The sequence below is a fragment of the Pseudophryne corroboree genome, chromosome 2 (genome assembly GCF_028390025.1).
Source record: "Pseudophryne corroboree isolate aPseCor3 chromosome 2, aPseCor3.hap2, whole genome shotgun sequence".
Lineage (NCBI taxonomy): Eukaryota > Metazoa > Chordata > Amphibia > Anura > Myobatrachidae > Pseudophryne > Pseudophryne corroboree.
The window spans coordinates 445,505,624-445,520,864 of record NC_086445.1 but is presented as its reverse complement, the minus strand read 5'-3'; the positions used below and the strand labels follow the sequence as shown (position 1 = coordinate 445,520,864).

The window sequence follows — 15,241 nt, the reverse complement described above, 5'->3', positions numbered from 1 at the left end:
TTCTTTGCTGGGCGGAGAATCACGTAAGCGCACTGTCGGCAGTGTTCATTCCGGGAGTGGACAACTGGGAAGCAGACTTCCTCAGCAGGCACGACCTCCACCTGGGAGAGTGGGGACTTCATCAAGAAGTCTTCACGCAGATTGCAAGTCGGTGGGAACTGCCACAGGTGGACATGATGGCATCCCGCCTCAACACAAAGCTACAGAGGTATTGCGCCAGGTCAAGAGACCCTCAGGCGATAGCTGTGGACGCACTAGTGACACCGTGGGTGTTCCAGTTGGTTTATGTATTTCCTCCTCTTCCTCTCATACCCAAGGTGCTGAGAATCATAAGAAAAAGAGGAGTGAGAACAATACTCATTGTTCCGGATTGGCCAAGAAGGACTTGGTATCCAGATCTGCAAGAAATGCTCACAGAGGACCCATGGCCTCTGCCTCTAAGACAGGACTTGTTGCAACATGGGCCCTGTCTGTTCCAAGACTTACCGCGGCTGCGTTTGACGGCATGGCGGTTGAACGCCGGATCCTAGCAGAAAAAGGCATTCCGGATGAGGTTATTCCTACGCTGATAAAGGCTAGGAAGGATGTGACGGCTAGACATTATCACCGTATATGGCGAAAATATGTTGCTTGGTGTGAGGCCAGGAATGCCCCCACGGAAGAATTCCAGCTGGGCCGTTTCCTTCACTTCCTACAGTCGGGAGTGACTTTGGGCCTAAAATTGGGTTCCATTAAGGTCCAGATTTCGGCCCTTTCTATTTTTTTAAAAAAAGAACTGGCTTCTCTGCCTGAAGTTCAGACGTTTGTAAAGGGAGTGCTGCATATTCAGCCTCCTTTTGTGCCTCCAGTGGCACCTTGGGATCTTAACGTGGTGTTGAGTTTCCTGAAGTCACACTGGTTTGAACCACTTAAAACCGTGGAGTTAAAATATCTCACGTGGAAGGTGGTCATGCTATTAGCCTTGGCTTCGGCTAGGCGTGTGTCAGAATTAGCGGCTTTGTCACATAAAAGCCCCTATCTGGTTTTCCATATGGATAGAGCAGAATTGCGGACCCGTCCACAATTTCTGCCAAAAGTGGTGTCATCCTTTCATATGAACCAACCTATTGTGGTGCCTGTGGCTACTAGTGACTTGGAGGATTCCGAGTTACTGGATGTGGTCAGGGCTTTGAAGGTTTATGTAGCCAGAACGGCTAGGGTCAGGAAAACTGAGTCGCTGTTTATCCTGTATGCATCCAACAAGCTGAGTGCTCCTGCTTCAAAGCAAACTATTGCTCGCTGGATCTGTAACACGATTCAGCAGGCTCATTCTGCGGCTGGATTGCCGCTGCCAAAATCAGTAAAAGCCCATTCCACAAGGAAGGTGGGTTCTTCTTGGGCGGCTGCCCGAGGGGTCTTGGCATTACAGCTTTGCCGAGCAGCTACTTGGTCAGGTTCAAACACTTTTGCTAAGTTCTACAAGTTTGATACCCTGGCTGAGGAGGACCTTGTGTTTGCTCATTCGGTGCTGCAGAGTCATCCGCACTCTCCCGCCCGTTAGGGAGCTTTGGTATAATCCCCATGGTCCTTACGGAGTCCCCAGCATCCACTAGGACGTTAGAGAAAATAAGATTTTACTTACCGGTAAATCTATTTCTTGTAGTCCGTAGTGGATGCTGGGCGCCCGTCCCAAGTGCGGACTTCTTCTGCAATGCTTGTATACAGTTATTGCTTAAATAAGGGTTATGTTATAGTTGCATCAGGGTTGATCTGATGCTCTGTTGTTGTTCATACTGTTAACTGGGTAAGTTTATCACAAGTTATACGGTGTGATTGGTGTGGCTGGTATGAGTCTTGCCCTGGATTCCAAAATCCTTTCCTTGTACTGTCAGCTCTTCCGGGCACAGTTTCTCTAACTGAGGTCTGGAGGAGGGACATAGAGGGAGGAGCCAGAGCACATCAGAATACAAATTCTTTCTTAAAGTGCCCATGTGTCCTGCAGAGCCCGTCTATTCCCCATTGTCCTTACGGAGTCCCCAGCATCCACTACGGACTACGAGAAATAGATTTACCGGTAAGTAAAATCTTATTATTACTAATTAATTTGTGTTCCCTTTTGTGTTCTCAATTGCCAGGTTGGTTACACTGTACGTTTCGAAGACTTTACTTCGGAAGAGACTAGAATAAAATTCCTGACTGATGGCATGCTGCTCCGTGAGGCCATAGGGGATCCGCTGATGTGCAAGTACAGTGTGGTTATCCTGGATGAGGCTCACGAGAGGACGGTGCACACTGATGTACTGTTTGGGGTGGTCAAAATGGCACAAAAGAAGAGAAAAGAGCTTGGGAAGCTTCCACTAAAAGTAAATACAAAAGGAGAATAAACAACATTTGATATATACCTGTATATGTAGAAATAGTCCTATTGTATAACTTTTATTAACAATTAAATTAAATAAGATTTTATGTGAATATATCATTTTAGTTTTATTTACATGATAAAGCTATCTATATGTGTTAGTGTGGTGTCATATAAGTTGATTACTATGAAAATGTTTTAAAAAATTCATTGTATTTAAACAAGTGAAATTGGTTGCAGTAATGTTTCTGTTTTGGGGGATGCAGTTAAAATACCATCTGTCGGGATCCCGGTGATCAGGAGACCAGCGCCGGAATCCAGAGAGCTGGTGAAATATCGCCGGATGGAATCCCAACCACTGCAGGTTATTTCCACTTAGTTGGTGGGTCCACGCCACCAACCGAGTGGGAATATAACCTTCGCTTGCCACCAAGCCCAAAGCGTGGTGAGCGGACTCGCTGCTGGGATTCCGACAGATGGGATACTGCTCTCGGTATACTGACAGCCAGCATCCTATCTGCCGTGCCGGTAAAACATGTGAATTCCTTCTTTTGGGAACATTGGACTCTAGGCTTGATTCATCGTTATAACAAGGTCCTTTGCTGAAAATAGTGAGGGACACAGTGGACTGACTGGGGAGGACTGACTTCTGCTCTACAAGGATCAGCCCCATTGGAAGATTAAGTGGTTAAGGTTAAGTGGTTAAGAAGATTAAGAGGTTAAGTGGGGCCAACCACAAGAGTGACCCCACTTAACCTCGCAGTCTATCGCAGACCGCAAAGTTCCCACCATTGGATACAATGGAACGCCTATGCGCTACATTGTATCTACAGTGCGCAGCCTGACTGACAGCTCAGGAGCGCACAGCCAATCAGGAGAGTGCCATGACGTGGCGCTCACTGATTGGCTGAAGGGACCCTCTTTGACAGCAGTCACGGGGGGTCCCGCCAGTCGGGGAAAGGGGATCCATATGTAAACATGGATCCCCTTTCAGTGCGTGGTTCGGGTAATCCGTTTTCTCTAACGTCCTAGTGGATGCTGGGGACTCAGTAAGGACCATGGGGAATAGACGGGCTCCGCAGGAGACAGGGCACTTTAAGAAATAATTTGGATACTGGTGTGCTCTTCTGCTCCTCCCTCTATGTCCCTCCTCCAGTTTGAATCTGTGCCCGGACGAGCTGGGTGCTACTTAGTGAGCTCTCCTGAGCTTGCTAAAAAGAAAGTATTTTGTTAGGTTTTTTTATTTTCAGAGAGATCTGCTGGCAACAGGCTCTCTGCTACATGGGACTGAGGGGAGAGAAGCAGCCCTACTCACTAGAAGATAGGTCCTGCTTCTTAGGCTACTGGACACCATTAGCTCCAGTGGGATCGTACACAGGATCGCACCCTTGGTCGTCCGATCCCGGAGCCGCGCCGCCGCCCCCCTCGCAGAGCCGGAAGACAGAAGCCGGTGACAGAAGCAAGAAGACTTCGAAATCGGCGGCAGAAGACTCCAGTCTTCATATGAGGTAGCGCACAGCACTGCAGCTGTGCGCCATTGCTCCCACACTAAACCCACATACTCCGGTCACTGTAGGGTGCAGGGCGCAGGGGGGGGCGCCCTGGGCAGCAATTAGAGACCTCTTGGCAAAAGTGGGCATATATACAGTTGGGCACTGTATATATGCATGGGCCTCCGCCATATTTTTACACAGAATCGCGGGACAGAAGCCCGTCGCTGAGGGGGCGGGGCTTCTTCCTCAGCACTCACCAGCGCCATTTTCTCTCCACAGCTCCGCTGAGAGGAAGCTCCCCAGGCTCTCCCCTGCAGAATCACGGTAGAAGAGGGTAAAAAGAGAGGGGGGGGCACATAAATTTGGCGCAAAAACAGTATATACAGCAGCTACTGGGTTAACACTAAGTTACTGTGTGATTCCTGGGACATATAGCGCTGGGGTGTGTGCTGGCATACTCTCTCTCTGTCTCTCCAAAGGGCCTTGTGGGGGAACTGTCTTCAAATAGAGCACCCCCTGTGTGTGTGGTGTGTCGGTACGCTTGTGTCGGCATGTTTGAAGAGGAAGGCTATGTGGAAGCAGAGCGGGAACAAAGGAATGTGGGGTCGCCACCGACACCCGATTGGATGGATATGTGGAAGGTTTTAAATGATAATGTTACTTCTTTGCATAAAAGGTTGGATAAAGCTGAAGCCTTGGGACAGTCGGGGTCTCAGCCCATGCCTGATCCTATGTCGCAGAGGCCGTCAGGGTCTCAGAAGCGCCCACTATCCCAAATTGTTGACACAGATATCGACACGGATTCTGACTCCAGTGTCGATGGCGATGATGCAAAGTTACAGCCTAAAATGGCAAAAGCCATCCGTTACATGATTATAGCAATGAAAGATGTGTTGCACATCACAGAGGAAACCCCAGTCCCTGACAAGAGGGTTTATATGTATGGGGAAAAAAGGCAAGAGGTGACCTTTCTCCCTTCACATGAGTTAAATGAGTTATGTGAAAAGGCTTGGGAATCTCCAGATAGAAAACTGCCGATTTCCAAACGGATGCTTACGGCGTATCCTTTCCCGCCAACGGACAAGTTACGCTGGGAATCCTCCCCTAGGGTGGACAAAGCTTTAACACGCTTATCCAAGAGGGTAGCCCTGCCGTCACAGGATACGGCCACCCTAAAAGATGCTGCGGATAGAAAGCAGGAGGGTATCCTGAAGTCCGTTTATACGCATTCAGGTACCTTACTAAGGCCGGCGATTGCGTCGGCCTGGATGTGTAGTGCTGTAGCAGCATGGACAGATACCTTATCTGAGGAACTTGATACCTTGGACAAGGATACTATATTACTGACCCTGGGGCATATAAATGACGCTGTCCTTTATATGAGAGATGCTCAAAGAGACATTAGCCTACTGGGCTCTAGAATAAATGCAATGTCGATTTCTGCCAGAAGGGTCCTGTGGACTCTGCAATGGACAGGAGATGCCGACTCAAAAAGGCACATGGAGGTTTTACCTTACAAGGGTGAGGAGTTGTTTGGGGAGGGTCTCTCGGACCTGGTCTCCACAGCTACGGCTGGAAAGTCACATTTTTTGCCATATGTTCCCTCACAACCTAAGAAAGCACCGTATTACCAAATGCAGTCCTTTCGATCACAAAAAGGCAAGAAAGTCCGAGGTGCGTCCTTTCTTGCCAGAGGCAGGGGTAGAGGAAAGAGGCTGCACAATACAGCTAGTTCCCAGGAACAGAAGTCCTCCCCGGCTTCCACTAAATCCACCGCATGACGCTGGGGCTCCACAGGCGGAGCTAGGTCCGGTGGGGGCGCGTCTCCGAAATTTCAGCCACAAGTGGGTTCACTCCCAGGTGGATCCCTGGGCTATAGAGATTGTGTCTCAGAGATACAAGCTGGAATTCGAAGAGATGCCCCCTCACCGTTACCTCAAATCGGCCCTGCCAGCTTCCCCCTTAGAGAGGGAAATAGTGTTAGCTGCAATTCACAAATTGTATCTTCAGCAGGTGGTGGTAAAGGTTCCCCTCCTTCAACAGGGAAGGGGTTACTATTCGACCATGTTTGTGGTACCGAAACCGGACGGTTCGGTCAGACCCATATTGAATTTAAAATCCCTGAACATATACCTGAAAAGGTTCAAGTTCAAGATGGAATCGCTCAGAGCGGTCATCGCAAGCCTGGAAGGGGGGGATTTTATGGTGTCTCTGGACATAAAGGATGCATACCTTCATGTCCCCATTTATCCACCTCATCAGGAGTACCTCAGATTTGTGGTACAGGATTGTCATTACCAATTCCAGCTGTTGCCGTTTGGTCTCTCCACAGCACCGAGAATATTTACCAAGGTAATGGCTGAAATGATGGTGCTCCTGCGACGGCAAGATGTCACAATTATCCCATACTTGGACGATCTCCTCATAAAGGCGAGGTCCAGAGAGCAGTTGCTGATCAGCGTGGCACGCTCTCGGGAAGTGTTACAACAGCACGGCTGGATTCTAAATATTCCAAAGTCGCAGTTGATTCCTACGACTCGTCTGCCCTTCCTGGGCATGATTCTGGACGCAGGCCAGAAGAGGGTTTATCTCCCGATGGAGAAGGCTCAGGAGCTCATGACACTGGTCAGAGACCTATTAAAGCCAAAACAGGTGTCGGTGCATCACTGCACGCGAGTCCTGGGAAAGATGGTGGCATCATACAAGGCCATTCCCTTCGGCAGGTTCCATGCAAGAACCTTTCAATGGGATCTGTTGGACAAGTGGTCCGGATCACATCTACAAATGCATCGGCTGATCACCCTATCCCCCAGGGCCAGGGTGTCTCTCCTGTGGTGGCTGCAGAGTGCTCACCTTCTCGAGGGCCGCAGATTCGGAATTCAGGACTGGGTCCTGGTGACCACGGATGCAAGCCTCCGAGGGTGGGGAGCAGTCACACAGGTAAGAAATTTCCAAGGTCTGTGGTCAAGTCAGGAGACTTGCCTTCACATCAACATCCTGGAACTAAGGGCAATATACAACGCCCTACGTCAAGCGGAGACCCTGCTTTGCGACCGATCGGTGCTGATTCAGTCAGACAACATCACCGCAGTGGCTCATGTAAACCGCCAAGGCGGCACAAGGAGCAGGGTGGCGATGGCGAAAGCCACCAGAATTCTTCGCTGGGCGGAGAATCACGTAAGTGCACTGTCAGCAGTGTTCATTCCGGGAGTAGACAACTGGGAAGCAGACTTCCTCAGCAGGCACGACCTCCACCCGGGAGAGTGGGTACTTCATCAAGAAGTCTTCACGCAGATTGCAAGTCGGTGGGAACTGCCACAAGTAGACATGATGGCATCCCGCCTCAACAAAAAGCTACAGAGGTATTGCGCCAGGTCAAGAGACCCTCAGTCGATAGCTGTAGACGCACTAGTGACACAGTGGGTGTTCCAGTCGGTCTATGTATTTCCTCCTCTTCCTCTCATAACCAAGGTGCTGAGAATCATAAGAAGAAGAGTGAGAACAATACTCATTGTTCCGGATTGGCCAAGAAGGACTTGGTATCCAGAGCTGCAAGAAATGCTCACAGAGGACCCATGGCCTCTACCTCTAAGACAGGACTTGTTGCAACAGGGGCCCTGTCTGTTCCAAGACTTACCGCGGCTGCGTTTGACGGCATGGCGGTTGAACGCCGGATCCTAGCAGAAAAAGGCATTCCGGATGAGGTTATTCCTACGCTGATAAAGGCTAGGAAGGACGTGATGGCTAAACATTATCACCGTATATGGCGAAAATATGTTGCTTGGTGTGAGGCCAGGAATGCCCCTACGGAGAAATTCCAGCTGGGCCGTTTCCTTCACTTCCTACAGTCGGGAGTGACTTTGGGCCTAAAATTGGGTTCCATTAAGGTCCAGATCTCGGCCTTATCCATTTTCTTTCAAAAAGAACTGGCTTCTCTTCCTGAAGTTCAGACGTTTGTAAAGGGAGTGCTGCATATTCAGCCCCCTTTTGTGCCTCCAGTGGCACCTTGGGATCTTAACGTGGTGTTGAGTTTCCTGAAGTCACACTGGTTTGAGCCACTTAAAACCGTGGAGTTAAAATTTCTCACGTGGAAGGTGGTCATGTTATTAGCCTTGGCTTCAGCTAGGCGTGTGTCAGAATTAGCGGCTTTGTCACATAAAAGCCCCTATCTGGTTTTACATATGAACAGGGCGGAATTGCGGACCCGTCCGCAATTTCTGCCAAAAGTGGTGTCATCTTTTCATATGAACCAACCTATTGTGGTGCCTGTGGCTACTCGTGACTTGGAGGATTCCTAGTTACTAGATGTGGTCAGGGCTTTGAAGGTTTATGTAGCCAGAACGGCTAGAGTCCGGAAAACTGAGTCTCTGTTTATCCTGTATGCACCCAACAAGCTGGGTGCTCCTGCTTCAAAGCAAACTATTGCTCGCTGGATCTGTAACACGATTCAGCAGGCTCATTCTGCGGCTGGGTTGCCGCTGCCAAAATCAGTAAAAGCCCATTCCACAAGGAAGGTGGGCTCTTCTTGGGCGGCTGCCCGAGGGGTCTCGGCATTACAGCTTTGCCGAGCAGCTACTTGGTCGGGTTCAAACACTTTTGCAAAGTTCTACAAGTTTGATACCCTGGCTGAGGAGGACCTTGTGTTTGCTCATTCGGTGCTGCAGAGTCATCCGCACTCTCCAGCCCGTTTGGGTGCTTTGGTATAATCCCCATGGTCCTTACGGAGTCCCCAGCATCCACTAGGACGTTAGAGAAAATAAGATTTTACTTACCGGTAAATCTATTTCTCGTAGTCCGTAGTGGATGCTGGGCGCCCTTCCCAAGTGCGGACTTCTTCTGCAATGCTTGTATATAGTTATTGCTTACTTAAGGGTTATGTTTTAGTTGCATCAGGGTTGATCTGATGCTCTATTATTGTTCATACTGTTCACTGGGTAAGTTTATCACAATTTATACGGTGTGATTGGTGTGGCTGGTATGAGTCTTGCCCTGGATTCCAAAATCCTTTCCTTGTACTGTCATCTCTTCCGGGCACAGTTTCTTTAACTGAGGTCTGGAGGAGGGGCATAGAGGGAGGAGCCAGAGCACACCAGTATCCAAATTCTTTCTTAAAGTGCCCTGTCTCCTGCGGAGCCCGTCTATTCCCCATGGTCCTTACGGAGTCCCCAGCATCCACTACGGACTACGAGAAATAGATTTACCAGTAAGTAAAATCTTATTTTTTTATTTTACCAAGCCCTTGGATTACAAATTTAAAGAAGAGGACCGATCTACACAGGATTGTTTGTGAGTATAAATTTTATTTACAGGTACCCAGTGGATTCTACTGGAGAAGAGGCCCGACTGCTTCGTGTCAACATAGGTAAGCATGTATGAATGTAAGTGTGCATGTATGTTTAATAAAATTTTACTATCACGGTGTGTGTGTTTTTGTTTTTATTTGGGTATTTTTTTGTAGTAGAACTACAGGTACCAGCGGGCCCGTTTCCCCCCCGCATGCTGGTACTTGTGGTTCTCCAAGTACCAGCTTGCGGGGAGGCTTGCTGGGACTTGTAGTACTGCTACAAAAAACTATTCTTTTTTTTACACAAAAGGCTATCAGCCTCCCATCCGCCGCCCTTGGATGGGGGTACAGCCTCGGGCTTCACCCCTGGCCCTTGGGTGGCTGGAGTGGGGGGACCCCTTGATTTAAGGGGTCCCCACTCCTCCAGGGTACCCCGGCCAGGGGTGACTAGTTGGTGATCTAATGGCAGGGCCGCAGGGACCAATATAAAAGTGTCCCCCGTCTGTGGCATTATCTCTCTGACTAGTGGAGCCCAGTGCTGGTGTTAAATATACGCGGGCACCTACGTCTTTTTCCCACCGTATTTTTTGCACCAGGACCAGGCGCACAGCCCGGTGCTGGTTGTTAGAATATGGGGGAACCCCTGTCAATTTCCCCCCCCCCCCCCCCCCCGTATTTTTACAACCAGGACCAGCTCAAAGAGCCCGAGGCTGGTTATGCTTAGGAGGGGGGACCCCACGCAATTTTTTTCAGAATTTTGAACACTTTAAACACTTTTTTTAAGGTACACAATGAAGCCCTGCACGGATCTCACAGATCCGTCAGGGATTCGTTGTGTTAAGTTCGGCAGTGTTTTACTAATCACTCCCGTAAAATACTGGCCGAAATTACGAATGACATTGACATCGGAAAACACGGAAATGCAGAATACGACAGCATAGTAAATGAGGCGTAAAAAATTCAAAAAGTTGCAAATTCACACATTCGATGTCATTCGTGTTTAATCTCCTTCCAAATCCCGACAATTACGAATCTTAGCCAACAACGATATCGCTCAGTGACATCACGCCGCAGTCGGGCCGTGCATGCAGCTTTTGGTCGTCAGTCCAAATTGAGCTTCATGCACAGCCGTCAACGACCCACGGGGCCGCGCCTCGCTTGTCGCTGGGCAGCTTACACATTAGTCAATATGGTAAACGATGTCGCTCAGGAAGGGCAAAATTAGCAACATTGTTTACTTTATCGGCAAGTGTGTACCCACCTTAAAATGCTACTAGACTCTTCTAATAAACTTGTACCATTACTTATGTGTCCATGTGTCTAATATAGTTGAGGCCACACTTTCTGAAAATCGTACTAATTGCCCTTTTCTCATGTCAGGTCATTATCATGTCAGCCACAATGGACGTGGATCTGTTCTCACAGTACTTCAATGGGGCCCCGGTTCTTTATCTGGAAGGCAGACAGCATCCCATCCAAGTCTACTACACCAAGCAGTCCCAAAGTGACTATCTCCAAGCTGCATTGATTACAGTCTTCCAAATTCATCAGGTAATGTGACAAAACATTGCCACTGAATCCTCTGAATTATTAATACAAGATGACTAGCGGTACCATGTACATGTTGCATATTTGAGGTCTTTTTATTATTTTTCAGTTGAGACAATCTGTTAAAGTTATTTATACACTGATAAAATACAAATCTGCATCATGACTGTTTTGCTATAACATATAAATCTTGTTTTTGTTCTTGAAGGAAGCACCAGCATCTCATGACATACTAGTGTTTCTGACTGGTCAGGAAGAAATTGAGGCAATGACTAAGACCTGCAGGGACATAGCAAAGCATCTCCCAGATGGCTGTCCGCAGATGACTGTGATGCCTCTTTATGCCTCGCTACCACATTCACAACAACTCAGAGTATTCCAGAATGCACCCAAGGTTCGTGAGTACATAATGATTCTTACACACAGGGTTCCTGGACTCAAGTTCTCTGTTGAAAATTCTTCTTGTGTCACCAGTGGCTAGTGCTGTAATATTTACAATGGTCTGTACAGTCAGGGCCATAACTGGGGTGTGTGAGTGGTGCTGTCACACAGGGCTCTTGGTTAGCATTGTTGGTGGCTAACGGCCCTTTCTTCTGGCTATTGGGGCACCTGGAGCAGTATCCTGTTGCCAGTATAACTTGCAGTGCCGCCTGGAGCATCTTTTGTATGCTCCAAGCAGGCACCCTGCAGTCTTTACACCCGTTCGGAGTGCTGCACATCCTGGTGCTGGTGGCCCCCTCTGCACAACGTCATGTGCTCAGGGTTCCGGGGAACTTTACGGCACTGTACAATTAGGCATCATAATCCTTTCACACATGGTCATCTGTATAAACACCTACTGTTACAACAAACTCTAGCTGGGAAAATACTATATAATCTCTTTTAGATGATGCAGTTACATGGGAAATGTATGACAACTCTTGTATTTGAGATCTTTTGTTGACCTTGATGCCTTAACTATCTTTCAGGACCACCGCAAGGTTATTCTTTCCACCAATATTGCCGAGACCTCCATCACCATAACAGGAATCAAATATGTAGTAGACACTGGCATGGTGAAAGCAAAGAAGTATAACTCTGGTAATATTTTGTGTTTAGAACATTCAAGATATAAATATAAAATACATAATGGGCACTAATATTTGACATGTATATTGCAGTTGATCAATTAATTGCTCCACCTGTCTTGCTGTGATTAATGTAGTTCAAGCCATGTTAAATTATTTAAGCATTAATGTTGTAAAATAGACATACTGCTTTGATTTCTCTGGTGTCCATGGCATTTTGAAAACTTACACCTTTGCTATTTTCTGTAAATCAAACATTGTGTTAAGTAGCACTGTTAGTTTTCTGGAGGTCTGCACAGAATAACCGTACCCACCTCACTGTGGCGCACTTCATAGTCACCACTTTACAGAGGAGATTTTGGCTGCTCCTCACTTGAGTATATCTCTTCTTCCATCGCTCAAGTTAAATATATATTTCTTCTTCGGGTTCCATGCCATAGGGCTCCACAGGGATACCATGGGGTTGCAGGTGGTGAAGGACCTGGGCACCAAACAGTTAAGCATTTGAAATCGCATGATGCTCCGGTCTTTCTCCCCTATACCCTGCCTCAACGCTTAGGCATCCTCATCTTTTGTTTGGTGTCTGGCAGGAGCCACACCTCTGAACAGTGGGGGCTGCTTCTAAGCAGCTCAAGCTTTTATTTTAAGTTTGTAATTCTTCTTTGGGTTCCATATGGGGTCCACAGGGAAGCCATTGGGGTTGTATTTAGCTTGTAGTAAAGGACTGGGCACCAAACAGTTAAGCTTTTGGTATTCCAAGATACTCCGGTCCCACCCCTCCCTCCTCCCCCCATACCCCGTCTCCATGCTCAGGCATCCCCAGTTTTGATATGGTGTCGGCAGGAGTCGCACGTTTAAAACAGTGGGGGCTGCTTTTAGACAGCCCCAAACTTTAGTATTATGTTTTATTTTATTTTTTAATCGTTTAATGACATTTGAACAGCAGTGCTGGGCAGTCCTATTGACGCAAGCGATGCTACTCCTCCAACCGATAGCTGAAACTCCTGCTTGACAGGTACAGGGAGAGGGAGCACAGCTAGCACTGCTGACCCTCTGGACCCCAGGACTGCACGCTGGCATCGGGGGGCAGTTAAGGCGGGTACCCGCGTCTTTATCGCAGTCCGCCTCCGGTCCCGGGAGACAGACTGGAGGCGCCAGTGTGGACTCCAGTTCGACCACTGGTCTCCACTATATTACCAGGGCTAAAGGTACTGGCGTGGGCATTAAAATAGGCCAGGGTACCTTGGGGGTAACGCTGGCATACAGTAGGACAGGCCTCTGCTTGCGTCCCCTCACCTAGTTCAGGCCGCCAGTCCACTGCGGTCTTCCCGCCGCTGAGCTGCTCCTTCTTCACCACTTCAGAGACCAGTGGCAGCCATTTTCAATGCAACATGTGGGTCTCCGGGAACGCTGGGTCCATTTTCCCTGTATACCTCTCCAGTGAGCAAGGTTATACAGGACTTATATCCTACCAGCTACTGCTTGAAGTTGATTTTAGTGCCCGTTGCAGCATACTTAAATTGCGTTTATATTGTATTCTTCATTGTGTGTGTGTGACTTATGCTAGCTCTTCTATCTGTTTCTCTTAACTGTCTGCATATAACTATCCCTCGCTTTCTACCCTATTACTCTAGCTCCAGGTGTTAAAAGGGTTATACAATCACAGCTAGTGAAAATAGTCACAACTCAGTCAGCGTTGCTCGCGGAATGTTGCCATACTGTGTGAAGAGGCTGGAGCACCTGTTACCCTCATGCAAGTCCTATTCTGCAGGTTTGTCACCTCTGGATGTTATACAGGATGGGCTTTGTGTTATATTACACTTAACCAGCCAGCACCCTCAGTGTCTGGTTACCAGCCAGCCACCTCAGTCTCCGATCAGGAACCCCCATTGGCTTTTCTCTAACGTCCTAGTGGATGCTGGGGACTCCGTCAGGACCATGGGGAATAGCGGCTCCGCAGGAGACAGGGCACAAAAGCAAGCTTTTAGGATCACATGGTGTGTACTGGCTCCTCCCCCTATGACCCTCCTCCAAGCCTCAGTTAGGTTTTTGTGCCCGGCCGAGAAGGGTGCAATCTAGGTGGCTCTCTTAAAGAGTTGCTTAGAAAAAGTTTTTAGGTTCTTTATTTTCAGTGAGTCCTGCTGGCAACAGGCTCACTGCATCGAGGGACTTAGGGGAGAGATTTTCAACTCACCTGCGTGCAGGATGGATTGGATTCTTAGGCTACTGGACATAGCTCCAGAGGGAGTCGGAACACAGGGCTCGCCCTGGGGTTCGTCCCGGAGCCGCGCCGCCGACCCCCCTTGCAGATGCTGAAGATGAAGAGGTCCGGAACCAGGCGGCAGAAGACTCTGTCTTCATCAGGTAGCGCACAGCACTGCAGCTGTGCGCCATTGTTGTCAGCACACTTCACACAGCGGTCACGGAGGGTGCAGGGCGCTGGGGGGGGGCGCCCTGGGCAGCAATGTATAATACCTGTATGGCGAAAAATACATCACATATAGCCCTTGAGGCTATATGGATGTATTTAACCCCTGCCAGATATCTAAAACTCCGGAGAAGAAGCCCGCCGAAAAGTGGGCGGGGCCTATTCTCCTCAGCACACAGCGCCATTTTCCCTCACAGAAAGGCTGGTGGGAAGGCTCCCATGATCTCCCCTGCACTGCACTACAGAAACAGGGTTAAAACCGAGAGGGGGGGCACTGATTTGGCGATATGTATATATATTAAAATGCTATAAAAGGAACACTTATATAAAGGTTGTCCCTGGATAATTATAGCGTTTTGGTGTGTGCTGGCAAACTCTCCCTCTGTCTCCCCAAAGGGCTAGTGGGTCCTGTCCTCTATCAGAGCATTCCCTATGTGTGCTGTATGTCGGTACGTGTGTGTCGACATGTATGAGGAAAATATTGGTGAGGAGGCGGAGCAAATTGCCTGTAATGGTGATGTCACTCTCTAGGGAGTCGACACCGGAATGGATGGCTTATTTATGGAAATTACGTGACAATGTCAACACGCTGCAAGTCGGTTGACGACATGAGAGGGCCGGCGAACAAATTAGTATCTGTCCAGGCGTCTCAAACACCGTCAGGGGCTGTAAAATGCCCATTTACCTCAGTCGGTCGACACAGACCCAGACACGGACACTGATTTCAGTGTCGACGGTGAAGAAACAAACGTATTTTCTTTTAGGGCCACACGTTAAGGGCAATGAAGGAGGTGTTACATATTTCTGATACTCCAAGTACCACAAAAAAGGGTATTATGTGTGAGGTGAAAAAACTACCTGTAGTTTTTCCTGAATCAGATAAATTAAATGAAGTGTGTGATGATGCGTGGGTTTCCCCCGATAGAAAATTATTGGCGGTATACCCTTTCCCGCCAGAAGTTAAGGCGCGGTGGGAAACACCCCTCAGGGTGGATAAGGCGCTCACACGCTTATCAGAACAAGTGGCGGTACCATCTACGGATAGGGCCGTACTTAAGGAGCCAGCTGATAGGAGGCTGAAAA

The 15,241-nt window shown here is 48.5% G+C and overlaps 1 protein-coding gene across 2 annotated transcripts in view; it reads left to right on the top strand.

Moving 5' to 3' along the window:
- The window catches only part of DHX33 (DEAH-box helicase 33), a 115,404-nt gene that overhangs the window by 30,504 nt on the left and 69,659 nt on the right, over positions 1-15,241 (top strand). For both annotated transcript variants that reach the window (XM_063953679.1, XM_063953678.1), the window contains exons 3-6: positions 2,115-2,342; positions 10,496-10,666; positions 10,872-11,057; positions 11,632-11,743. In XM_063953679.1, the coding sequence (XP_063809749.1) occupies positions 2,115-2,342; positions 10,496-10,666; positions 10,872-11,057; positions 11,632-11,743 (697 nt within the window). The remainder of the gene's footprint in view (positions 1-2,114; positions 2,343-10,495; positions 10,667-10,871; positions 11,058-11,631; positions 11,744-15,241) is intronic.